The sequence below is a fragment of the Drosophila arizonae genome, chromosome 5 (genome assembly GCF_054131065.1).
Source record: "Drosophila arizonae isolate 15081-1271.41 chromosome 5, UAZ_ARI_1.0, whole genome shotgun sequence".
Taxonomy (NCBI): Eukaryota; Metazoa; Arthropoda; class Insecta; order Diptera; family Drosophilidae; genus Drosophila; species Drosophila arizonae.
The window spans coordinates 4779064-4804392 of NC_142925.1; the positions used below are offsets into that span (position 1 = coordinate 4779064).

Sequence of the window (25329 nt, forward strand, 5' to 3'; positions counted from 1 at the left end):
TTATTATTACTATTATTATCTCTTTATTGATTCATATTTACATTCACACTTTAAATCTAAATACATAAGTACATCAAATTGGTAAATACTAGTGCTCGATTGATTTAAAATTGACTTTCGGCTAAGTTTTCATAGAACTGCATTTAGAACTAGGGATAGAAGAATAAATTAAAGATTTAATTTTAGGTTAAAATTAATGATTAGTGATCGTTAACATTGCATTTAAATTTACGTTACTATCTGATATACATACACTTCGCGTCATCAGGTTAGCGCCCCCCCTTACACTCATTTTCTTTTACGTTTTTCTCTTTGCCTATTGCACGCAACTTCTTGTTTTTTTTTTTTATTTCATTATCATCATATGAGATGTCTCTCATACCAAAAAAAAGCGCGAGTGAAAACCCGTTATGTTTTATTTTCTATTCTTTTCTATTTTCGCAAAAAATGTGTGCACTTATTTTGCGTCATCAGATTAGCGCCCCCAAATGCATTTGTAATTATCTTGCTTATTTTGGCAATTACACTCACCAAATTTTGTGTGGAGCTCAAAGCATTCAATATATTTATAGTATGGGTAAAGAAACAGTTTTATCTTTGGTTGAAAATCAAAGATTGAGGCATACTTTGAATCTAGACTATGCAACCATAAAATTGCTGAAAAAACAGGAAAAAACAGAAAACTAAGTGGCAATTTTCTTACAAATAGGGAAAACTATGGAAAAAACTATATAAGCGGCAATAATCAAGCGATTTCAGAAGGAAATAGAAGAGCATTAGTTCGGGAAGCTTCGAATTCCCATGAATCGACCACCAAGATTAGGGATAAAATCGGTGTTAAGACGAGCTTATCAACGGTCCAAAGAGCAATAAGGAAAGTTAATTACCTAAAGAAACAGAATGTAAAAAAAAAGACACCAGTCGATATGCTAAGAAAAGAAATACGCATTAATTTTGGCCGGGCGAACATGACGTGGTCTACCCAATGGCAGCATGTTGGCTTTTCTGATGAGAAAAATTTAATTTGGAAGGAACTGATGGCTAAATTTATTATATCCATGACTTACTCATAAAAGAACATAATTTGGAACGGTTTCCAAGCCGTTGCGGCGGGGGGGTGGTGTGGCATTGATGTAGGGTGCAATATCTTACTACAGCGCTTGTAAGCTCCAATTTTTGATATCGCGCATGAACGCATAGGACTATAACACCGTGTTTAAAACTACTGTTCCGCATTTCTATAACCTGTCTGAAAACCGGCATTAGATTTCCCAGCATGATAATGCTCCAAATCCAAATCCAAATCCCTGAAGTCCTGGATTCAGGGCCAAAAAATTGATCTCATGGAGTGGCCACCATACTCACTCGACCTTAATATCATTGGAAACGTCTGGGGATGGTTGGTCAGGAAGTATATGAGTCCGGAAAGCATTATAGTGCAAAGACAGAGTTAATCGAAGGTACTGAACACGTTTGGCCAACCATATCCTTGAATAATATTGAACAACTTTATAATTCCACTCCTAATCGAATTTTTGAAGTAGTTTCAAACAAAAAACGGCACTACGTACTACTAATATTACTTAAAAATAATAATAGCTTAAAATACGGTGTTATTTTTGGTCATTAACTTAAATAAATTGAATTTAGCGCAGGGGGCGCTAATCTGATGACCAAATTTTTGTTACATGTTTTTTGTACATTTTACAAAAAAAAATATTAAAAAATAATCCCTATTGTTACAGTAGCCATTCTTTTTGTATTTTAAAGATAAATAAATGGAGTATAATGAAAAAAAATTTCAAAGATGGAGCTCTGATAGTTTAGATTTTATTTAGCTTTGAGGTTGAGTGTAAAGGGGGGCGCTAACCTGATGACGCGCAGTGTATATGTGATGTATACATATGTATTGTAAACTAAGTCTTCTTGCTTATTGCACAAAAACGCGTCTCAGCTGCAGTCATGGACTTCTCTTCCTCCTCTCTTGGACTGCAGTGGAAAAGTGTTTTAGGCAGTTGGACCTAAGCTAAACTACTGCTAAATTGCATATTTACAGGTTTTTTGCTAGAACTAGGGCTGGGGGACAGGGCAGTGCTGGAGGGGGGCAGGGACTCTACTTCATGTAGTAACTGCTGGGCGCACGGCCCGAGGTGTACGTGCTCATGGGTATGCCCTGGGGGCCGGGTATGTGAGAGTTGCCTGACGAGTGCGTCACAGACTGATTCTGTGAGCCATAAAGATGATCGACGCTGGTGTTGCCAATGCCATTGCCCGAAGGCTCATAGTCCACATCGTAGTAGATGCCCGACTGGTTCTACATCAAATAAAAAGAACAATAAATGAGAGATCTGACATGGCTGAGATGTTGATGTTGTACACCTACCGCTATGCTGCCATTGCTGCGACTCTTTGGGCGTGGCACTTGGAAATTGCGACCCAGCAGATCGGCGCGATCCTCCTCCTCACTGGAGCTGGAGTTCTCCAGTGCGCGCATGCCATTCGCACGCGCTCCCAGGCCGAGTCTTCTAGTAAGAATACCAAAATCAGTTAGCAATAAATTAATTTCACATATATTTGTGTATATTCACCTGGGCAATGGCACTGGCGGCGCCAGGCTGGCGCTTGGATGCATTTGCATGGTGCTCTGCAGCGACATTCCACCGATGGTGCCCATGCCCATGGCACCCAGATTGGGGTACGCAAACATGGCCGACGATGGCCGTGTGGGTCCAATGGGTTCCGCCTAAAAAGCGTATTTCGATTAGATTTATATACAATATATTTGGGGCTCTCTGTAACTAACACTCACTCCGTAATGATTCGTCTGTGCCATGACATCGGCAATCTGTGCCCAGCGCATGCGATCCTCGAGAGTCACCTGATAGCCCGCTTGTGGCAAGCCCGCCGATTTCAATGGAGCCGTATTCATGTAGCCAAACACCGGCGAGCCCATCGCATTCTTTTGCTCGCGCTGCCAGCGACGTGACCACATGATGAGGCACACCAGAGTCAGCACAATGATGATCACGGCCGCCACAGAGGCGCCTATGGCCACGCCCAGCACCTCGCCGTCGATCTCGCACTGTGCGCCGTAGTGACTTGAATCGCAGGCGCAACTCTGGGCGCCTTCCTCGTTGTAGCTGCAGACTCCATGGTTATTGCAATAGCCATCCGGACAGGCCTGACACTCCCGGCCCGCACGCAGTGGCTGATCGGCCCAGGGATCGCGCAGACCCGGTGCACAGGCACACTGGAAGCTGCCCCAGCTGTTGCTGCACGTGGCGCTCTCATGGCAATCGTTCAGTTCCGCCGACTGGCATTCGTCCACATCGTGCAGCGCCGAGACGGCGCCCTCCGGAGAGCTCACATATAGCACCGAGTTGCCGATGTTGTTGTTGCGGCGATGCAGCACACCCAAGAGATGCTTCTGCACATCGCTGCGCAGATTGGGACGCAACGTTTCCACGCTCTCGTCCAGCTTAAAGGGAGGAGCGAAAGTTAGTAAATTTTAAGACCTGACTCATTGATTTCACTCACCTTCAATGTCAGATTCACATAGACGCCACTGCCGCCCAGATTGGGATCGCCTCTGTAGATGTTATTCACCTTGGCCTCCATAAACTCATCCGAATAGGGTGTCATAGACATGGCAGAGTCCAGCTGTAAAGGGTGATTAGATTAGGGCTTTTTCTTGATTCTCTGGGAATATTTATTCTGCTCTACTTACTGCACGCACAGCTTCGTAGCTCAGCTGGCCATACGGCTCGCTGTTGAGATCCAGAAGTTTGTTGTCCCACACAATGCGATGCTCATAGATGCGATCCACGCGCATGCCCAGATGGAAGGAGATGACGCGGCGGCAGGGCTCGCGATGCTTGCGGCGCGAATAGCCTAGAAGTGGATGAATGTTTAGAATGGAACTTGACAGAGGATTCTCTAATCTCTACTACAAAGTCTACTCTTATATATAAATAGTCGAATATGATCTCTCTAATCTCTTACAGTTTCCTTGACTCACCTGGTCTACAGTGACAGCTGGACACGCCGTTGTCCGTTTTGCAGCGCTCGTGTTGCGCCTGATCACAGGTGGTGTCGTCGCCCACGATGCAGGTGTCGATGCGTACGGGCGGTGGTGTGGGTCGTTGGCGGTAGTGTGGTCGCGTGGGTCCCGCATGTGTCGTTGATGCTGGCACCTTACTGGCCGTCTGTCCCTGTCCCTGTCCATGTCCATGTGCCGGTCCATGTGCCGGACTTGTGCCTGATTGGGACTGCAGTTCGACGACTTCCGTTTCCGGGACCGCATAGCCATTGCTGCTCTGCGTGACACCGTGATTCGGCACAGTTGCACCACCCTTCGAACCACCACCTCCTGCACCACCACTGCTGCCTGCTGCGCCTGGCAATTGGGGCAGACGTGTCGCCGGTGTCGTAGCGCCTGCGGGCGGATCTGTGGGATCACCAAATAGATTGATGTAAGTTCGTTTGCCATCGATTGAGACGAAGCCCTCGTCACCTGATGCTGACACAATGATGTCCGCCTGTGCTCCTCCGCCACCGGCTGGCCCTCCGCCATAGCTGCCGTACGGCTTAATGTTGATCGTCTGCTGGGAGCCGCTGCCCTTGGGACCCGGACCTTGGATAGCCGACAGAGTGACGTCAAAGATCTCGCCATAGCCGGGCGGCAGATGCTGGCGCGTTGGCTGTATGGGCTGCTGCGGAGCTGTGGGCCGTTGAGCGGCTGGGCGTGGCCGGCCACCGGGCTTGAATTCGGGATCGTCCAACACAATGCCGGGTCGGGGATGGTAGGGAGCGGCCGGAGTGGCGGGAGCGGGCGTTGGGCCATTATCAATGGGCGCCTTTTCAGTGGTGGTTGAGGTGGTTGAGGTAGTCGAGGTGGTTGTGGTAGTAGTTGAGGTGGTGGTAGTGGAGCTAGTACTGGTGGTGGTGGTGGATGTAGAGGTGGTCATAGGTGATTTGGTTGTCGGAGCAATGGTATCCGAGGCAACCTGCTCGCTCAGAGGTACAGTCTGAATGCTGCTCGTAGCGGATGAGGTGCTGGCTTCCAGTCCCGGCGTGCGATTGGCTGTCATAAAGATGACCTCCTCCGTGGAGGGATCAAGATCGTGGCTAGCATCTGCAGCGCTATCCATGGACATGGGCACATAGCTCGACGACATGCCCATCACGGTGTTCACCACGGAGCTGGTCTCAATGATGGTGGTGTAGCCATCATGCTCCTCGTGCGGCTTCTTCACCGGCTTGGGCTTGTGCTTCTTTTTGATCACCTGTTCTTTGGTTGGCGTTGTAGGTGAGGGCTCGGCGGGTGGCATCAGCTCATCTTCGATCTCGCCGCCAGCTTCGGTGTCCTGGTCAGAGACTTCGATGTACTGCGCATTGGCATCTTCGTTGGAGAACTCCGAGTCGTAGGTGGTGTCTGTGGGCGGCACAGCGTCTAGATGGTCACCAGTTGGCTCTGGCTGCTGCTGCTGCTTCACATCCTCTTGCTGATGCATTGGCTCCGGTTCGGCGGGACGTGCGGGCAACTGCTGAGGCATTGGCTGATACTGCGGCAGCGGACGTCGACTCCCATTGACGCTCGTTGTGATTGGTGGGCGTGGCTTGTTGCGATACCAGGGCGGCCGATTGCTCACGAAGCCCGGACGCACAGGAACAATCTGTTCCGGAATGGGCACGCCCGTAATAAACGGACGGTCGGGTCGATCGAAGGGATAGGGAGGCGGTCGCATCGAAGTGCCTGGCTTCTGTGCCTCGTAGTCCAGCGGCAAGGGCTGCACCTCGGATATGCGCGGCGGTCCACGATTATTGATACGGCTTGCCGAAGGTCGCCGCACACCTTGTGTATTGGCGTGCACATTGACGTTGCCGTTGAGCAGCTTCACAATGCCCGTGATGATGTCCTGGATGTCCGGATTGCCGTTTTGGCGTGGATTATGCGGCGTTTGAGTCGCACTGGCTGTCGAGCTGGCAATACTGCTCGGACTCGGGCTGATAGGGGACCCCGACGTAGTCTGTCGCAGCCCCCTTTGCACTAAAAAAGGCTGCTCGCTCGAGCTGCTGCCAATGGAGCTGCTGCTGCTGCCACTTAGTGTCTTGCCCGCTCGCATGCGATGTGTGCGCTCTGGCTGCTGCTGCTCGTGCTCCTCCTGCTGATCGTACGTGCCCGTCGGCTTGATGTTATAGTGAAAGTAACGGCCCGCTGAGACGTCCTTCTCGCCATCGTTGCCATAGCTGATATCATTGGGATGCTGTTGCTGCTGCTGCGGCTCGTGCAGTATGGGTGAGGCCGAACGCTCCACACGCGCACGCGTCTCACTCTCATTCAGCGGCTCTGAGTGTACGCTCTCCGGGATGCTGTTCGTGTCCGTCATGGTGCTCTCAATGCTCAAGCGAGCGTCAGAATTATGGCTGCTGGACTTGGGCGAGATCTGCGAGATGACATTGTGCTGGGCAGCTGCAAGGAGAGTAAGAGAGAGGGGAAGTGGTGCAATTAGAGCTGGTGAAATTCTTGAGATGCCAAAGCTTCAGTTTCACTAATTATTTATTGCAGTGCAGAGAATCTGGTGCAGCTGCAACGGCACATGTGGCGGCTGCCAAAACAAAAGCGACAGCGGGTTTCACTTTTCAGGTACGCCCCAACAACAACAACAATTGCGGCACCTGCCCTGTGCTTTGTCTTTGTCATTGTCATTGTGGATGCCGATGTGATGCACATTTGCATTTCTTAGAAATTCGAAACCAACTTTGAGAGAGAGATTTCAGTTTCAGTTGTAGTCTCAAAGTCTCAGTGTCTCAGTCTCAGTCTCCGAGTCTCAGCCTCGGCTGGCAGGCATCATTTATTTTCGATGTCAAGTTTGTGTCTTCAGTCTTTTGTTCTTCTTTTCACTCTCGCAGTGTAATTGTTTGCTGTAGCCAGCCATATATGCATACTATATATGTAGGTATATACTTATATGTATATCTAAATCATATACGCCTGCCAACATCTGAAATTACGGGTTTCGCCTTTTGGCAAGCCAAGGCTGGGCAAACAGATGTCTTGCAGCAGTCAGACGCTCATCTGTCACAGTTTGTGGCAGTCATATTACTTATTACCAAGGCGCCCCCTTTGGCCACGCCTCCTGCCAAGCAGGCACAATTGCACTGGCAAGACGAGAATTTCACAAATTGCTACGTGAAGCGTTGAAAAGATGCCAACATATTTACGACTGCCATTTGTATGGCTGGTAAAATATACTCGCTGCGCTACTTATCAGAGATGGGCAGGCCTATATGTGTGTATATATATAGAGATATATCTCTGGGGGTTGCGCTAGTCTGCACAATAAATCAATGAATACATTCTGCAAAATTGCTGTTGAAGTTCAGTTTTACTTTTTACTAATCAGGAATTGTTGTGGCGAGAGATTTGATATATGTAGATATTATAGCCTTATAGCCAAAGAAGTAAGAGAATAAGAAAGAATTAGAGAACAATATCAAGAACTTTCCTCTATTTTTCGGCATTAAATCTAACTTGAGCTATTTCTTCTTGCTATAAAAATTAGTCGGAGCTCTCATTAATATTATTTAGATAATTGTTAAACATAACAACTAAAATTCCTTTTTTTTTTTTTTTTTTGCAATTCTATCAAAGCGTATGAAATTGAAAGAGAAATGCAAGCAATTATTAACCTTAAAATTTGCTAAAAAAAAATTAAATTTTAATTGCAATCTATAACTAGTTTCTGAGCTATAAAAACTTCAAATATAATTCAACAAAATTTTTAATTGCTATACAAATTTCTATCTAATGCAGACTGAGACAGGTGGATTTCTATTCTTTTCAAACTTTAAAGTGCTTTCTTTTTTGGGGCGATTATGAGCCTAAACAAACCCTTTAGAAATCGACACCTGCTGAGCTTTGACTCAAATGAACTGACTTGAGCTCGATTCGACAAGAACAGAGAGAAGGAAAGACAGAGAGAGAGCGAGTGAGTAATGGAATATGAGTGTCTGTGTGTGGCTTTTAACACCACCCGCCAAGCATTCAATATAATGTTACAACAATTTTCAAGAGTCTTAGGCATCCGAGTGCTATAAATCTGGTTACTTTCTTTGCTTTGGCTGTGATTTATGTGTTGCTGCTGCTGCGATCGTTGACTCGCCCCAGGCACTGAGAGCGCAGCCTCCGAAAGCGAAGCGGTGTCAAGTGCATGTGTGGCAGACAGACACACGGATGGACAGGCGGACAGATGGATAGACAGTTAGACAGTTGGCTGGGGCAAGTGCTTTTTGCCGCTGACATATTAGCGCGATGCAAGCTCGACTCTAAGGTCTGCCCAAGTGGGTGCCGGGTGCCTCGAGCAACCAGTTTAATAATATTTTCGAGTTTATGCCACGGCGCACATAATTCACACGAGCAACAACAGCAGAAGAAGAAGACGAGGCATAAATAAAACACGTTTAGTTATTGAGCTTAACCCAATTGCTAAGCGGTTTTTTTTTAATATGTATTTCTCCTCCTTTTCGATCAACATTTTGGCACAGTTTTTACTTTCACCAAAGCAAAGGCGCAACAATGCGAAACACGCGGATTGATAACTACAAATATTATTTGTTTTACTTTCTACGAAATGCGGCTTTGATATAATTAGCGCTTCCTTTTTAAATTCCAAATACCAAATATCAAATACAAAATACCGAACAAACAAAGCCGCAAAAATGTCTTGATCGCATTTTCACTTTCCTTTTGCGAAATAATCATCAAAAGAAAACAAAATAAATATGATTTTCCCACCTGTTTTTCAACTTCACTTTTTTCTCATTTGATTTTTGCGCTATTATTGATACGAAAATTGAATTGGTAGCGGGGTAAAAGTGTCTGGCCAAAATGAAAATCTTGCCGCGGGCCATTAAGTCAGTCGAGCAGAGACAACGCTAAAGGGGAACAGCAACTGCAGCACAATTTACCAAATTGAATCTGTGGCATGCCACACACTTTCACGGACAACGAAAGTAAAAGCTCTAATTAACTATCTTTTTGGGCAGCCAACTCCCAACTGGCTATATGGCACGGTCTGACATGTCTCGCAGAGTTCAATGCACCAAGAGCCAGCAATAACGACAACGACAACTACAACTACAACAACGTTGACAACTTCGACAAGACAAGAGAGTCATTAGTTCCAGCGCTTGCCTACATTAATTTAAACGCTACTTGAGCCCACGACTCAGTTACTGCAAGGCTAGAAGACGGCAGCAGGGCAGACAGGACTGGTTTTCAGTCTCGACTGAATTGCAGCCCACACACACTCGCTCAGTCGCTCACTCGCTCACACACACACTCACACACATGCATGCTACACGACAAAGCAATTGGCAATTTCAGCGCCTCCAAATTGCTGACAACAGGCAGCAATCACTTTCTATTTCAGCTGCTTCGAACTGACAGAAAAACAACGACAGCAAAACTATTTCACAACTTGGCCAAAACAGCATAGATACAGTACCTGGCACAAGTATAAGCCTCTAGCCCAAAAATGAAAGAAAATTAAAGCTAGCGACAATAATTACATTTGCAGCGCTTATGAAATGCAGCAATTTCATATTTCGATATTTAACGCACGTACGCAAGCATTACGCATACGACATGTGCGCCAAGCTGAACCAAGCCAGCCAGTCAGACAGTCGGACACATTAGGCACTTTGGCAGCTGTTAGCCTAGCCAAATAACATTGCATGTCATATTTCAGCTCACATTTTCAGCTATTATGTAACTAGCAAATAATGGAGAAGGTGGCATAATAATGACGCCAATTTGGCGCATTTAATGTATGTTGATTGCCTATTAAATATTTCATTCACATTGAAATTTCATTCAATTTAAGCAGATCTTATAAATTATTAAAAATTAACTTAGCTGGGAATGCGAATATATATTTATGGAAATACAATAAATGCAAACGAAAATATAAGACTTCCCTGAAAATAAATATTTTAGCAGTGCCAAGACTGTCCGACTAGAATATATTCAGTGCTCTATGAAAATCTTCTAGTCTATCATTGTATTCTTATACATACATTACAAATAACATACACATGTATGTATGTATGTAACACATAGGCACGCACTGCATGATCTTGCTTGGGCTTGATTATGGAACGTAAATGTTGCATAACTTTTAGTCTAGTTGGACTATCTTACTTAATTTTTCAGAGCGTAATAATGGCATATAAAATCATATTCTATAGTTACCTTTATCTAACTGTCTATCTCTATTTGCCAACGCATAAATCTCAACTCTTTGAAATACATGTTTTCTAATTAGGAAGTCGATAGATATCCAAAATCTGATATATCACATACTGTGTATCGATCATCTGTGATGATTTATCTACTGTAAGCTTTGTGGTCTGGAAAACAGAAAATGGTATGAGCTATAAATATTTACTGCACCCAAAGCTTGAAAACTCAGCAAAAAGAAATTTGAAACCACAAGTCGGCTTGAATCTCAACTCTATCTCAAAGCCAAAAATTGCCTCAAACTTTTGATTACAATTCTAAATTTACTTTCCCTCCACACAATTTATAGCAAATATAATGTAAATTTTAATATTTACAACTCTATTTTACACAATAGTAACTGAAGCCAGCTCAAAATACAAATTGTTTCATATTTCATATCGATTTTGGTCAACTTTCTACTTGATTTAAGCCCTTACGTGTGTTATTTATTATGCTTGATTTCTATTATTAAATATGGCTTTTGTTTTACTTTCAAAACCGCAACAAACCTATTTGTCAAGGCCTTCTTTAGAATAACGGTACTCCCCTGACAATATCTAAGAAACTCTTTTAATTGGAAAGTATTGATAGTGTTTTGTTATCTCACTATTACAGCATTCATATCTGAATACTACTCTTAACTCACTTCTCCAATTGGCTCAGGGCTTAGCCTTTACATTTCACATTTTTTCAGCTACCACAATTTAATCTTTCAAACGTCTCATAAAAGTCTTTTCTAAATCAAAATAAAAACGAACTCGAGCTTACGTCTGGCTTTCCGTAAGATTTCTTTTTAAGATGCTAAGACCATCTGAATCGCCGCCTTGCCCTGTGGCTTCAGTCGTAGCTCACGTTCGTTCAACTTGGCTCGTTGCACACACACACACACACAAATGCCCAGCCGGAGAGTCAAAGAACTTGTGGGCAACGCCTCGACTTGTACGCTAAAGATATTAGCTGGGCTATCGTGGCACGTCGCTTACATTTGATATATCGCCATAGTTTTTATAGACAGACAATCAGAGGGACAGACGGACAGGCGGGGCGTGTTGTTCCCGAATGCAGCCCTCAACTCAAAAAGCTAGCAATAAAAATAGTTTGATTTAATGCTAATTGATTCAGACAAATGCTTGCCGCACAGACTCCAGTGGGCGTTGCTATAAAAACCACAGCAAAACCAAACAAATGTTGCTGTTTATGACCACCGCAAAGAAAGTTTGTGTAATAAATATTTTATTTTTCTTTTCTTTTTGCTTCTCCTATGGCCCCTTCTATTTGTTTTTTCTTTTTCGCAGCAGTCATGCTGGCAGAAGGCCTTGGACTTGCACCGGCACCGACACCGGCAAGGTATTCATTAGCAGCCCAAACAAATTCTGTTTGGCATCACTTGTGCAATCAAGCGTGGTATTTCTTGTATACCCTGTAGGGGTGTGAAGTGCGGCGAGTGTTTTAGTTTTTACGGAGTTTGTTTACAAGTGTAAAGAAGGTAGCTAAAAAGTAAGTAAGTATAAAGTTACTAATCAGCTGAAAGAGTTATGTAATTAAAAAAAAAAAAAACTAGAAGAAGGTTATAACTCTGAAGGAAAACTAACATAACTTCTCTTTAACTTAGGCAAGAAAGCTAACATTAAAAATGTGTATGCAAATATGTATCTCTTCCATCTATTATAACACAGAAAGCATAAAGGTTCAAGATCTAATATGTAGTATGAGGCAAGCTCTAGCTATATATAGCTATAAATAGATCTGCTAAAATATTTAAGCTGCAAAAATGATAGAGAGCATCAGCTTATCTCTACATTTTCATATATCATATAGTCTTCAGAACCTGCAAGTGAGGCCTGTTGTCGCGCTGTCTAGAAAAATTTCAAACAAATGCGCTGCAATTAACAAGTGACGACAATGATGCGGCTCAGCAAACACACAGCGATGGACATACAGAGGGAAAGAGAAAGAAAGACAACTTTGTTCCTTTTTCATCTGTAGTGAAATTGAGGAATTTCGTTGCAGTCATTTGACACTGGCCATATATTTGATGTACCTGAGCAAGGGGCCAAGCCGTGAGGTATGTCAAACAAAATTGTTTTTCTCTTTTGGTTGGGTTTTTCTTACTTTAGTTTATTTGGTTTTTTTCAGCATTTGCCGCGCGTGTCATGCAATTAGATATGTTAATTTTGCAGGCTGGCTGCAAATGGAGTTCGAGCCAAAGGCAACGCGGCGGCCATTGTGTTAGCGCACAAGCGAATGACCTTAATCAAGGTCTGAGACGCCAACTCTGGCTACGACTGCGACTGCAGCCACAGCCTCAGCCTCAGCAGTAGCTTAGCTTTGAGCCGGTTGCAATCGGGATTGCTCGGCTGGCTGCAACTGGGGCCTGTCTAAGCCAAAATAAATTTATTAGCCCTAGCTTTGCGCGCTCTGTTGGCTACTATAGCTATCTCCCTCTCACTCTCTGTATATGTGTGTGTGTGTGTGGAAAGTTGCGGATATCCACAAGCGGAGCCGTAGCATTGACCACTGCCTAAATAATAGATACACTTAACAGCCTAATTGTCTGCTATTTATAATTAAAGCCCAGCTAAGACCGAACTGCCTGCGAGTAACTATAACAGATTCCAGCATAAAACAAAGCATCCACTAATAAGCAGCAAATGCCAGCCCAGAAGGCAGCTAAGTGGCTCGGGCCAGCAGCAACAGGGTTTTGTGCTTGTAAATTGAACTAGCTGCAATTTAGTTGTAGATCGCTATCTCTCAGCCTCGACTCGACTCTAGAAATAGTTGCAATATTTGCTTTTCAGAGGAACACGCAAGGCGCATAGTTGCCATTGCAGCGAAGGGCGGCGGCAGCTGGAGTTCACTAAACTGCAGAATAAAATCGCTCTGCTGCTTGAATACACTGCTCGAGAACTGTGAGCTCTTCTAAGCTCTTGCACAACAATAAACAGTTGACTGCGCTCCATATACGCTTCACTAATTGAACAATTAAAGCTGATTAAATGCTGTTTACAAAAATGGGGCATAGAATGGGCACACAAACACACACACACACACAGACACACGCCGATATCAGCTCAGCTCAGCGTTACAGAGGCCCCTTTGGCCACAAGCAAATCCGCAACTTGCCGCAAATTGTGTTGGCCAACATAAAAAGCCAACTCTAGTTGATTTGAGTTGTGTTAAATCAAGTCTTGTCGCAGCCAAGTTCAATGCTAAAAGAACGTAAAATTTATTGATTGAAAAGCGGTTTTTGCACGGCGCTATATCTCCCTCTCCCTCCCACTCTCTCTCTCTCTCTCTCTCTCTGTCTAGTTTTTACTCTCCTGCTCTGCTCACTCGCAGCGAAACTGTGTCAACGTGCCCCGAGAAAAACGGAACAAGTTGCGTCCAATATGGACAAACGGGCGACTCTCAATGGCGTGTGACAAGTTCAAAAGCAATGTGTATATGTGTGAATATCTGTATATGTGTGTGTGCTATCATACGAAAAGTTAAAAGAAAAAAAAAGCGTTTACGTTTTACAAATGGCCCACAGAACCGGCCAGCGACAGAGCAGTCAGTCAAACAGCTTTTTATTAGGCTATTTCTAACTGCGCGCCAACTGCTGACTGTGTGTGTCGGTGTGTGTGTATGTGTGTGTGTGCGCATGTCTGGCCTAACGCATTTAACGGCATTCTATTTCAAGTTTTACAAACGCAGTTTTATGTGTCAGCAACGCTGCTGAGAAGTCAACCAATTGGGCTAATTGTGGTCTACGGGCCTTCGGTAGTCCAGGCAATGGGCGCAGCAGGTGCCACGCCTACGCAACGTGCAGATAAGAAAGTGTAAAGACATGGATGCACAGTATGCAAGGCAATGGCAAGTTCGTTGTTGAAGTTTTGTTTTGTTTTTGTTGATTTATCGCGGTTGCTTGGTAAAAGCAAGTTCGTTGCCTAAGTCTTCGGCCGGGCGTATTGACATGTTTTTCTTTTTCAGAACATAGCCAGCTGCATGTTGGCTGACCAAGTCTTTTGCTTATTCATCAAAGAATGTTGACTGAGAGCAAGTTTGTTGCCTAAGTCTTTTGTTTATTTCACAAAGAATATCAGCAGCAAACAAGTTCTTTTGTTGATTTGCTTAATTAGTGTAGCGGGAGCAAGTTCGTTGCTTAAGTCTTTTGTTCAAAGCAGCAAACTTACATGCTTCTAGTTTTGGCAAAAGAAAGCCTTTTCAGCATGATTTCATTTCAAATCCAAATTTACGCATATATGTAAATGAAGTCCAAACCGAAGTAGCATCTTACAAAATAATCAAAGAGAGGGGGAGAAATACCGAACAGAACCGGTTCACAGATAATTTGCAGTCGGCGAATGTATTCATTGATTAACATTCAATCTTCACACAGACACACGCACGCAATGTACATACATATGTATTCCGTCTACCTGTGCTGCAGCTTCATCAAGCGCAAAGGTGAACGTTACACGCCCGTTACCCCACCTCGCCGCCTGGCAACGTCTTCGATTTTCGCCGCCTTTGTGCAGCCTCAAATGTCGCCGAGCGCCGCGGGACAAATGTTTACCATGGCCAGGGCCAAGAAGGAACTTGACCAAACGAAATCAAGATAAATTGTGGGTTCGGGCTCGCTGCTATATGGGTGTGTGTCAGAGTGTGTGTGTGTGCGAGTGTGTGTTTATGGTTATACGCGCCAACAACTTTCGTTGTGCCGAATTTCATTGTAGAATTTCGGACAGACAAGGGAGAGAAGGGGCTGCTGCTGCTGTCTCTGTCTTTCTCTGTCTCTGCCGCCTGAGCTGTCTCCAGCATGCATGGGAAAGGGAAAGTTGTAGTTGTATGCGCGCATGCAGTTATTGATACGATTCGGATTCGAATTCCGATTCCGTTTGCACAGCATCGACTCTAATTGAATGAAAAGGGTGGAGAAACGTTTAACTTAATTGGAGCTGGGCGCAAACGCATAAACAAAAATTCTCTCGCTTTTGGACTGATATCATCATTGGCATGAAATTGAAATGACCATTATGTTTAATAAAATAAAATACGGCCAGTTGGGAGAGTTAAATAAAATTATAAGGCGGCGTAGAGGACAAAAAATGAGAGAGGTAGAAATTAAGTGAAAGAGAACGAGAAAGAGAAAGAGAGAGATAGATGTAAACAGAGAGCAAGGCAGATATAGAGAGTGAGTGAAAAGGAGTGAGAGAGAGAGTTAGAAAGAGTGAGCGAAAGAGGTATAAAGAGAGAGAGAGAGAGAGAGAGAGAGAGAGAGAAGAAGGCATTTTAAAATGAAGTATAAATGATCATCTATCAAAAGGAATGCTCTATGAGAGATGGAGTGCCTTTATAGAGACTTCCTGACTAAAAGCTATCCGGTAGCCCAAACTACGACATTTAACACATCTTCATTTCCCAATCTGAAATCTTTTCTTATGTTGTTTAGAAAACATATGCTGCTTCTTTTTATACCCTGAACCCATTGAAAATGGGAAATCAGGGTATAATGGTTTTGTGAAAAAGTATGTAACGGGCAGAAGGAGGCATGGCAGACCCCACAAAGTATATATATTCTTGATCAGGGCGACGAGCTGAGTCGATATAGCCCTGTCCGTCTGTCCGTCCGTCCGTATGAGTGCGTCGATCTCAGAAGTTATAAGAGCTAGAGAGCTGAAATTTGCATGCGTACTCGTGTGTACCATACGCAGTACGAGTTTGCTTTATTTTTTCGATAAATCGTCCGATAACTTTTTTATCGAGAATAATCGAAAAATTGATTTTGTTTTTTTAGCCTAACTTGAACATTTTTAGACCTGGAGTCTTCAAACTTGTGTTGTATATAAAGTTAATCGATACAAAGATTTTGTAATTTACAGATTTTGGATACCACGTCCCCTTCTCCCCCAATTTGTAAAAAACGCATTTCAAGTACTAGAGACTTGGGCTTTAAAATGTGCACACATATTTACCATATGATTACGCTCTAAAAGTTTCATTAAGATCGTATGTCTACAAAAGAAGTTATTCAACAAATAAATTCTCATAATAGTGCCCACACTGCAGCGCAGCCCAAGCGCAGTCGCTGCTTACTGCGCAGTTAGCAGAGCGCAGGCTTATGCGTGCGTGTGGATGCATGTGTATGTATGTGTGCATCAAAGAAGTGCGGAATGATTAGAATATCAGCTTGGAGGGTTCAGGGTATCTCCTAGTCGAGCAGTCTCGACTGGAGCTTTCTTACTTGTTTTAACATAACTTAAGTCTATGATGAAACACGTTCAACAAAATTCCTTTTATTTTAGACAATTTTGACATTTTTAATCATTTTTTACCACAGCAAGCGATCGCGTGTCTTTTCTCTTTGACTTGGCTCACAAAGTGCTTTAAAGCATTCAAAGATATCCAGCTGCTATCGCGTATACCCAGCCAGCTGTCATTAATCTTTATATTTCAGCTGCAGCGATAGCACACCTGTTCAGCTAAAAAACTTTAATTAATTGCGTCAACATGCCGTGCATCGTGATGGCCCACCAAGAATGCAGTAGCACCGCCGCCGGCGCGACCAGCGCAACAAATGAAACCTGCCGATTGACCCAATAAAAAGCAGCGCCATAAATTCGTGAAGCTTTGCGGCAGATTTGAGAATCGCGGCATCTTTACACAGCTATACACAGGCCCTGGCTAAGTAACAACTTTTTTTGTTAACTCTGTACCTCTCTTACTCTTCTCTCTCTCTCTCTTCAGCTATCTTTCACTTGCGCAAGTAGGCCATGTAGCCGAAAAATGTGCCAAAAAACGCAACGTGAAGAGCAAAGTGTGTGGAATGAGCGAAGCTAATCTGAAAATTTAAGCAGAAACTGAAACAGAGAGACAAAGACTATGAGAGCACGAGAGAGAGAGAGAGAGAGAAACACTTGAATAAAATATGTATGTGTTAAATGCAACAGGTTATTGTTGTCAATGCGACTCTCATCAAGCGAATCAAATTGAAGCCCATGATGAATTGCACTCATCCAGCCGGCTAACTGTTTGATTTTCTTCGTAGATTTTTGGTACACACACACACACACAGACATACACCTGCGCAGGCACGCACATACATACACAAATTCGAACTCATCACGCTTTCTAATGTCGTTACCTTGATGATGTTGCTCTTGTTGTTGTTGTTGTCGTTGTTATTGATGTTGTTGTTTTAGCTGTCGATTGCCTCGCTTCGTCGAACGACACTTTTCCAATGCACACACAAAACGAATTTCAATTCTTTGGCGCTCACCAGTCGAAAGCCCCCAGTGCCGTTATTACCGTTGCCTAGCATCGCCATGGCCCAAGCCATGGCCGCTACTCAAGAATCTCAATTGGCTGCCAACGCTTGAAGAATATTATTATTTTTTTGTTTTTTTTAATTAAGCTGCTGTAAAATTATTTTCACTTCACCTAATTTTTGTTTTTTTTTTTTTTTCGTTCTGCGAGCCATGAAGAATGCAGCTTCAGCTGTGAGCTTGAACGTGGAATATTTTTTCGCCTTTCTGAATACACTTTAAGAAATGGGTATTAAAAAAGGTGAGCTGTTCAAATGTTACAATTATTCTTTCTACGTTCAGAAGAGTAATATATACATATATAAACATAATTTATTTTGTTTTTTTTTTTTTTAATATTAGATACCTTTTTTTACATTTCCATATTTTTTTTTGGAATTTTCTGAAAACTTGTATAGCTCAAAAACACAATTTTAAAATAAAGAAAAACCTTTTAAATTTATTATTACATTATTTACTATATTCTTATATACCCAATTATAGCTAGATAATTATCTAGTTAAGAGCATTAAATATTCGTCAGAATGTAGCGGTTTATTCCATGTTTATGTAAATCTTTTGTGCTGCGCTGCACACACTGAATGAATGGACTTCAGCTCGTATGTTAATGAAGCTTATTAGCTGCATGAAAGATTTGCTTTGAAAATGCCAACATGTTTGATTTAAATGGCCCAGTAAACAGTAAAGCCGAGTTGGCTTTAATTGATTCAGCGGGCAGGCACTGAGACTCATGTGTGGCTCGTTGCTCGTGTGGTTGGGCATGTGGTGCACCAACGCCTTAACGGCGCAGCGAGTGTTGATTTATAATTGAAAGAGAGGAGAAAAAACAACTGAATAGTGTTATTTTAATGCCCTTTCTATAAATATGCTTGGGAACATGGAGCCTATTATGGCCAACTAATTGTGAAAAGGTGCGGCAGAACATATTCCTCTAGGCTCTTACGACGACTTGAATGCCCAGCGAATGCACAACTATTCGATTGCATAACTATCCCATTGTCTGCATTTGAGTTGCCTCGCATACTAATCAACTATTGTTTAATTACTTGCGTATTCAGCTATTGACGCATGTCACATTATATTGTGTTATCAAACTGTATATAGAGAAAGACTTGCATATTTATTAAAATGAATAAAATCGTTAATTGTGTCTGCAATTCACGCGCGTCACGCACTTTGTCAGCGGCAAAGCCCAGACCATGAATCCGGCATAAAACGCATATTACACAATTGCTAAATATACTATACATATATAGTGACGCATCGAATGACACACATGAATACCATATAATTATAAAATGTCTTCATTTTTGTGTGTCACGCCTAGACAGGTGGCAAATCAACTTCAAAAATGTCAGATCATTGTTTTTGGGTCAGGCCCGTATTTTATTTTTGAAACCCAAATTAGCATAGCTTTCGGTTTGGCAAAGCCAACTGAGACGACTACTGCGGGTGTGACTCTGCCGGCTGCCCAGCCGTCAGTCATCTACACCTGCGTGCTGCTCAAGTACTCGACGCTCGCACCTGAATAGGTATGTGAGCATCTTGTTATCTACTTTATGTAGCTATTCATTCTTAGTAACGCCCAATAAATTATGCACCAAACATGAGCTTTCTAAAAAGAAAAGATACACACACTCGACTACATTTGTTAGTTGTGTGTTAGTGTATGTGTGTATTAGGTTCGCAGCACGCGGCATTCGCTAGCGGCAGGCACTTGGCTAGGCTAATGGCATGGCATGGAATTTAATGCAGCTTGTGAAGCATTGAAGAAAGTTAAAAAATAAGATCTGACTTTAATTATGATAAAATATTTAGAAAATTGAAATTCCGCTAGAAAGTGCACAAAAAAAATGGTAAAAGGCTTTAAAATTGTTTAGAATAAACATTGAAAAGAAATGCTAGACATTTTAGACTATCCATAAATGGAGGAGCAGAAAAGAGCATTGCCAAAAATGATGATGATGAAAGTGGCATTTGCGTGAGTAATGCTGACCATGAAAGCCAGATCTCCAAAGTTTTACATACAAACTGTAGAGATCTGATTTGCTACATTTATATTAGTTTATACATATGAAAATAGTGCTGCAGCATACCCAATACGTAAACCCTTCGTTAAGTGCTAACTATATACACTTATCTCGATTAATAAGAAAATGTTTTAATATTAAAATTCGTTTTCAAAATATTTTTTTCTATAAAATGTTTTTACATGCATATACTAAAAATTTGATGGCAAACAAGAGAAGGATATTTAGGAGCTGATCTCTATATATTTTATTATTAACCTGCAGCTTGATATCTATATGAAGCACAAGAAAATATATCAAAATTCTTTAACAACAAATTTGTTTTAATTTTCTTTCCTCAATTAAAATGAATTCGAAAATATGACTGAATCTTCTGAATCAGCAATAAACATGTCTTATAGTAGTAGTGTTTTTTTATCCATCAGTCGTAAGCTACCCGGTTTTAAATTTTCTCACCTTTCAGCTTATTGACTGAAAGAAGCCTCAACATTGTCTACGGCAAACATACAAAATTCGCATGTGAAACTCCTCTGGAGACACCCTTGTGGCAACGGCTTTAAAGACTTCTTGACTTACCCGCTGTGTGAACGTGGAACAGCAACAGCAGCGACAGCACCAGCAGAGAAATTGACAGCAGCTCTGCTGACAAGTGCCACATGTGTCGTTGGCTTGGTATTCTATGCGGCTTGTTCGTCTCCCTCTTCTGCTTCTGCTTCTCGTTTTCGGTACTGTTGTTGTTGTTGTTGTCATTTCTACTGGTCCGTTGTGTTAAGTTCTGTGGCTTTCGTCGCATTTTTGCATAAATTGTTTTTTTTTTTTTTTTTTTGTTGTTGTTTCTTTTTTGGTTTTGCGGCAATAAAAGAAAGCCTCTCTTTATTCTAAGCTGTTGTCAAGAATAGTTAATTTCGATATTTTCTTCTTTTTTGGATTTGTATTTGTCAGTTTATATTGTGAGGCTGCTTGGAGCTTTGGCGTGGCATCTTCCTATTCTTTCTTTCCTTCTTCTGTTTTCGGTTGTGGATTTACATATTAAGCACTGCAAAAGGAAAGAAAGAAATAAGTTTCTGTTAGCTCTGGGCAGTTGATAAATTTTTTAAAAAGCGTTACCGCGCAAGTTTGTGGCTTAAGTCTTTTGTTAGACCCTCGCTTGGAATCGTGAGAACACAGGCCACAAATAAGCTATCTCTGTGCGTCTAATGGGGAGCACTGTCCATTTAAGTGGCTCGCCAGAGAAAGACATTACGTCAGGCAGGGGCCAAAATGCCGCACAATTACGCTAATAAATCAGAGTACGCCACATAATTGCCCAAGACATAAGCAGATCAAAGGCACGACTACTTGCCCCGCGGCTTTCTAAGCCACATTTACATAACCTCGTGTCAGCGATAGCAGGTGGGGCCTGTGATAGTCGCTGTCAGTGAACTGTTTGTTGCAACGAAACGCCCTGATTGAAATGCTAATTTGATTGATGTAAAAAATAAAACCAAAATCAAAGAGCGAAAGTCTAAGCACACTCTTTTAAAAGGTGTCAAAAGGAAAAGTGAAACTCAATCTCGCACCCAAATAAATGAAAACCAAATATATTAGCAAATCAGAATGGTTACAAAGCTTAAGCTGGTATTACCCAATAAGTGTAACAGAAGCAACAACAACAACAACAACAAAATGTATACGTGACGCCCTACAATTGTCGATTAGCGTCTAATCAGAAGCAAAGCAAACGATCGTTAAAACGACCACAAAAACCAAAAACAATTGCGAGGCAGCCTTAGCTGAAAGTGAAAGCACTCATTCAGAGACAGAGAGAGAGAGGGAAAAAGAGAGGGAGACAAGTAGAGACACTGCGCATTGTAGAGCAAAGGTTGCTCTCTGAGTCGCGACGGAAACTTAAAACTCGATTACGCTTACAGCTAACAAAAGCGAAAGAAACAAAAAACAAGAAAAAAAAGTTTAACTTCGACTTTTAACTGAACCCAGACCCAAAATCGAAATGAGCGAGAGTGCGAAGAAAGTGACAGACTATGGTATACCCTGTTGTGCAGTTCGTCAGCAAAAACGGGATTATCATTGTCATTATTATCATCATTATAATTACATATATAAATTAAAAGTTAATTTAATTTATTTTAATATTATTTCCAAGTTATCTAATCCACCCTCGAGAGTTACAAATATTAGCTTGCAAACAATATACCCCTTTTACACATATGAAAAGGGTTCAGCCCATTAAGAGCCAAAGCTGTGGAAGCCGCCAAGTTGAGTCATGAAAAATCATCGACTGCACATGTTCATTTTGTTGTTGTTGTTAACAGTTTTTGAGTGCAGGAAGTTGGTAAGGTTTTTCCATACGACGAACCTTGAAATTTTCGGCTGCTCCAAGTGAAATAGAAAGTTTTACTTTTAATAACAACGAGAGCAGACACAAACACCCAGCAACAACAACAATCAAAACAAACAATGACGACAGCAGGCAAAGGCGTTGCTGTTGCTCGTGATGTGGATGTTGATGTTGTTTTTGTTGCTATTGCTGTCATTAAACGACTCCATTTTGTTTCCAATGAGCGATCGCCAAATGGGCAACAGTTGTTGTAGCTGCCCACGCAGGCGCCTGTCAACATGAGCAGCACACGCTTGTTTACATTCTCCGTCCGGATGGCGTTTATGGAGTTGGCTTTCTTGGCGTCTCGATATGCGGCTTAAGTCTTGAACGGAAGTGTTGCATTGGACTCATAATTAGTTGGCTGCCATCCCAAGTTAAATGACTCATGCGATTTTTGGGACGCTGTTGCGTAACTTCAGCTGAGCCTCGGATATTGCATGCGACGATGAAGAAGAAGAAGCGAAGTTGTTGATATATGGACGAAATACGCAGAGAAAAGGTAAAGGCAATAAGTAAAAAAAAAAAACAAAACTCTGGAATTGCATAAGAGCGAATATATTCCAGGTATCCATTAGCTGGAATATTTCCAATCATGATGAATAAGAAGAAGATGAAACTTTTGATATATGGAAGAAGCAAGCAGACAAAAGGTAAATGCAATAACTAGAGAGAACAAAAACTGGAATTGCATAAGAGCGAATATATATTCCATCAACGGGAATAATATCAATCAGATCCAAAGCAGTGTGGCCTTGGCTTATGAATACCAAACAAAAGATGAGCACTAACCCACATACATAGATTCATAAATATGTATACTAAATTTATACTTTCAACTTTCCACGTTATCCATTGTTAAAGCTTACCTCAAATATCAATCATTAGCCCAAATGCATTAGCAGTTTTTCTGTGATGGATTTACGTTATTTACGTTTCTAAATTTTTTTTTCTTTATGTCTTGTCTATTGAACGTTATTTTCAATTACATTTCGCGCACACAACAAATTTCTCCGAAAAAAAACAACAAAAACTGCAAATAAACAGGCAAAAAGGCAACCAAATTGAAATTTCTATAAACATAATAGCCGATCCAGCGAATGACAGAGAAAGAGCGCGAGAGCAAGAGGAGAGGGCAGCGGATGAGCGGACGATACGGACGTTGGGATGGCCAGATGAAGCTCGTTTGACAGCCAACGGCAGAGACGGATGCGAAAATGTGGTTTTGCGGCTGCAAGGAATGCAGCAAAAGCTTTAAAAAATTATCGAAAAACAAAATCTAAGATAGCCGCAGAGAGCGAGGGAGACGGAGATGCAAATGTTAATGGGTAAAGCAGCTGCCAGTGTTGTAAAGAAAAAACAAAAACAAAAACAAAATTGGCACAAAAGCGCAACGTCGCCAAAATGGAACAACTAACTGTACATAGCTGGCGCTGGAAGAGCAGCTGGTATTGGATTGGAATTGGTGCTGGGGCAATTTAGTGCTCGATCCCATTGGAAATAGCCAACATGTGTAGGCCGCGCCAACCGGCATAAACTGGTCAATTGAGCAAAAGACAGGTTACAGACATTTTTGTTTAGTGAATGAGCTGCCTGGAAGCGTACTGGAAGTTTATTTCAAAAAGACAACGCGCGTCTGGCATCCGGCTTGGCCAACCCACAACAAAGTTGCAGAGGCTAATTAGTAGCTTTGGTATCTGCCCTTGCAGTTAGGTCATTATATTTAATCAACGTTTAGTTTTTATTAGTTTTTAGTTTTGTTTTCTTGTGTTATGCTGTTGGCTGCAGCGGCATTTATTTTAATTAAGAGTGAAAAGATGTGCACGAAAACAAATTATAAAAATATGCTTGCAACAAATTTCACAGCGCGAAATCCACGTAATTTGCAACAACAACAATAATAACAAAGACGCAGTTTAAGATGGTGGCAAAAGGTAGCGCAAAAAAAGAAAGTTTTGTTTTTTGTCTGCTTATTGTTGTTATTGCCGTATTTTTGCTTTTCTACACACACTCATACACACACAGGTACCGAGAGAGACACACACGAACACATAGCAACGACGGCGCTCAAATATCATTCATTCGAATTCCGTTTACATTTTGCCTTTTGCGTCTGCTTCTTCTTTCAATTTTTAATTTATAAGGCAACGTCAACGACAACGGCAAACGCAGCTCGTTTTAGTTATTCACTTTTCTAAGATTAACGCACACATAGGCACACAAACACACACGCATACACTTACACGAAGTGTTCGACTCGTTTCTACATTTACCGTCAACAGGTGCTCTACGCAAAGCGGCTCAACGAATACTGAATGTCGATTATGCAGCCAACACTGAGCATGGCCTGTGGTGAGTTACTTCAATTTCTTTGAGTGAGTTTCTTAAGCTGCTGTGGTGAGTTGAGCGAGCGCCCGCTGCCATTGACTCTCGCCGCAACGACAACAACAATTGAAAGTGCCAACCTATCGAATATATCCAATTGAGCGGCTGCACTTGCGAGTATTATTAGCCAACTGCAAAAGGCAAAAAAAAAGTAAAAAGCAAAAGGCAGTACACTTCAATTGTAGGTAACTGCCAATAGATTGGCCTAAACAGCACATTAGCCACTAATCGCGGCAACTGCAGATTGGCATTTGCCAATTTCCATCTGCCCAAACGCCGCTAACAAGCCTCCGGCTTCAATTGCTCTATGTTCTCTACGCCCATCTGCCTTCTAGTTGAGTGTGTGGGAGAGACGGCGTGGGGGAAATAGTTAAATTCCAATCAGCAGCGTACTCAACAATTACCGCGCAAATTGCAAACGCACGAGATCAAGATTAGGCGTGCACAAAGACAAAGGCCGCTAAGCAATTGAAAATGAAAACTGGAAACAAGGAATGGGAAGTTGTTGTGCATAGGCGAGACCTTTGATGCCCTATACAAGTATGCACACATTGCATTTGTCATACGTTCAACAAATACAATGCCAAATAAATTTGCTTTTCTAATAAAGTTAGTTAATTAGATATTAAAATTGTTTTATAAGTCTTATCATAAGTTTTATTCATTGTCAATCCGAAATATTGCTGCTGACGAATACATTATTGGTGGATTGCATCTAAATACATTTCGCTTTCGTCCAAATATGTAACCAATACATTCATGTGTTTTCCTCGTAGCTTCGAGACTTGCTTCAGGCCACAATGAACTTTTTTGTTTTTTCATTTAATTATTGGGTTTTAGCTCATTTAAAAAATTTGTGTGTATAATAATTACAATAATTGAGATTGCATAATTTTGTATTGTATATACATAAATACGCAAACACAATAATTATAACGGAATAGC

At 42.1% G+C, this 25329-nt stretch overlaps 1 protein-coding gene across 13 annotated transcripts; it reads right to left on the bottom strand.

Annotated features, from left to right (window-relative positions):
* Nucleotides 1-24619, bottom strand: pwn (calcium-binding EGF-like domain-containing protein pawn). Of its 13 annotated transcripts, XM_018013209.2 has the most exons (11): nucleotides 24243-24619; nucleotides 22869-23032; nucleotides 20199-20658; nucleotides 4514-6472; nucleotides 4019-4447; nucleotides 3728-3891; nucleotides 3538-3660; nucleotides 2804-3478; nucleotides 2589-2743; nucleotides 2384-2525; nucleotides 1-2314 (listed from the first exon to the last, which is right to left on the bottom strand). In XM_018013209.2, the coding sequence occupies exons 3-11, from the start codon at nucleotides 20413-20415 to the stop codon at nucleotides 2114-2116; spliced, it is 4065 nt and encodes a 1354-aa protein (XP_017868698.2). In that variant the 5' UTR covers nucleotides 20416-20658; nucleotides 22869-23032; nucleotides 24243-24619; the 3' UTR covers nucleotides 1-2113. The 13 variants fall into 13 exon arrangements, with proteins under 13 accessions (XP_017868698.2, XP_089328414.1, XP_017868694.2 ...); XM_089472288.1 differs by having other exon boundaries at nucleotides 4019-6472; nucleotides 24273-24619; XM_018013205.2 differs by having other exon boundaries at nucleotides 4019-6472.
* Nucleotides 24620-25329: the final 710 nt, after the last annotated feature.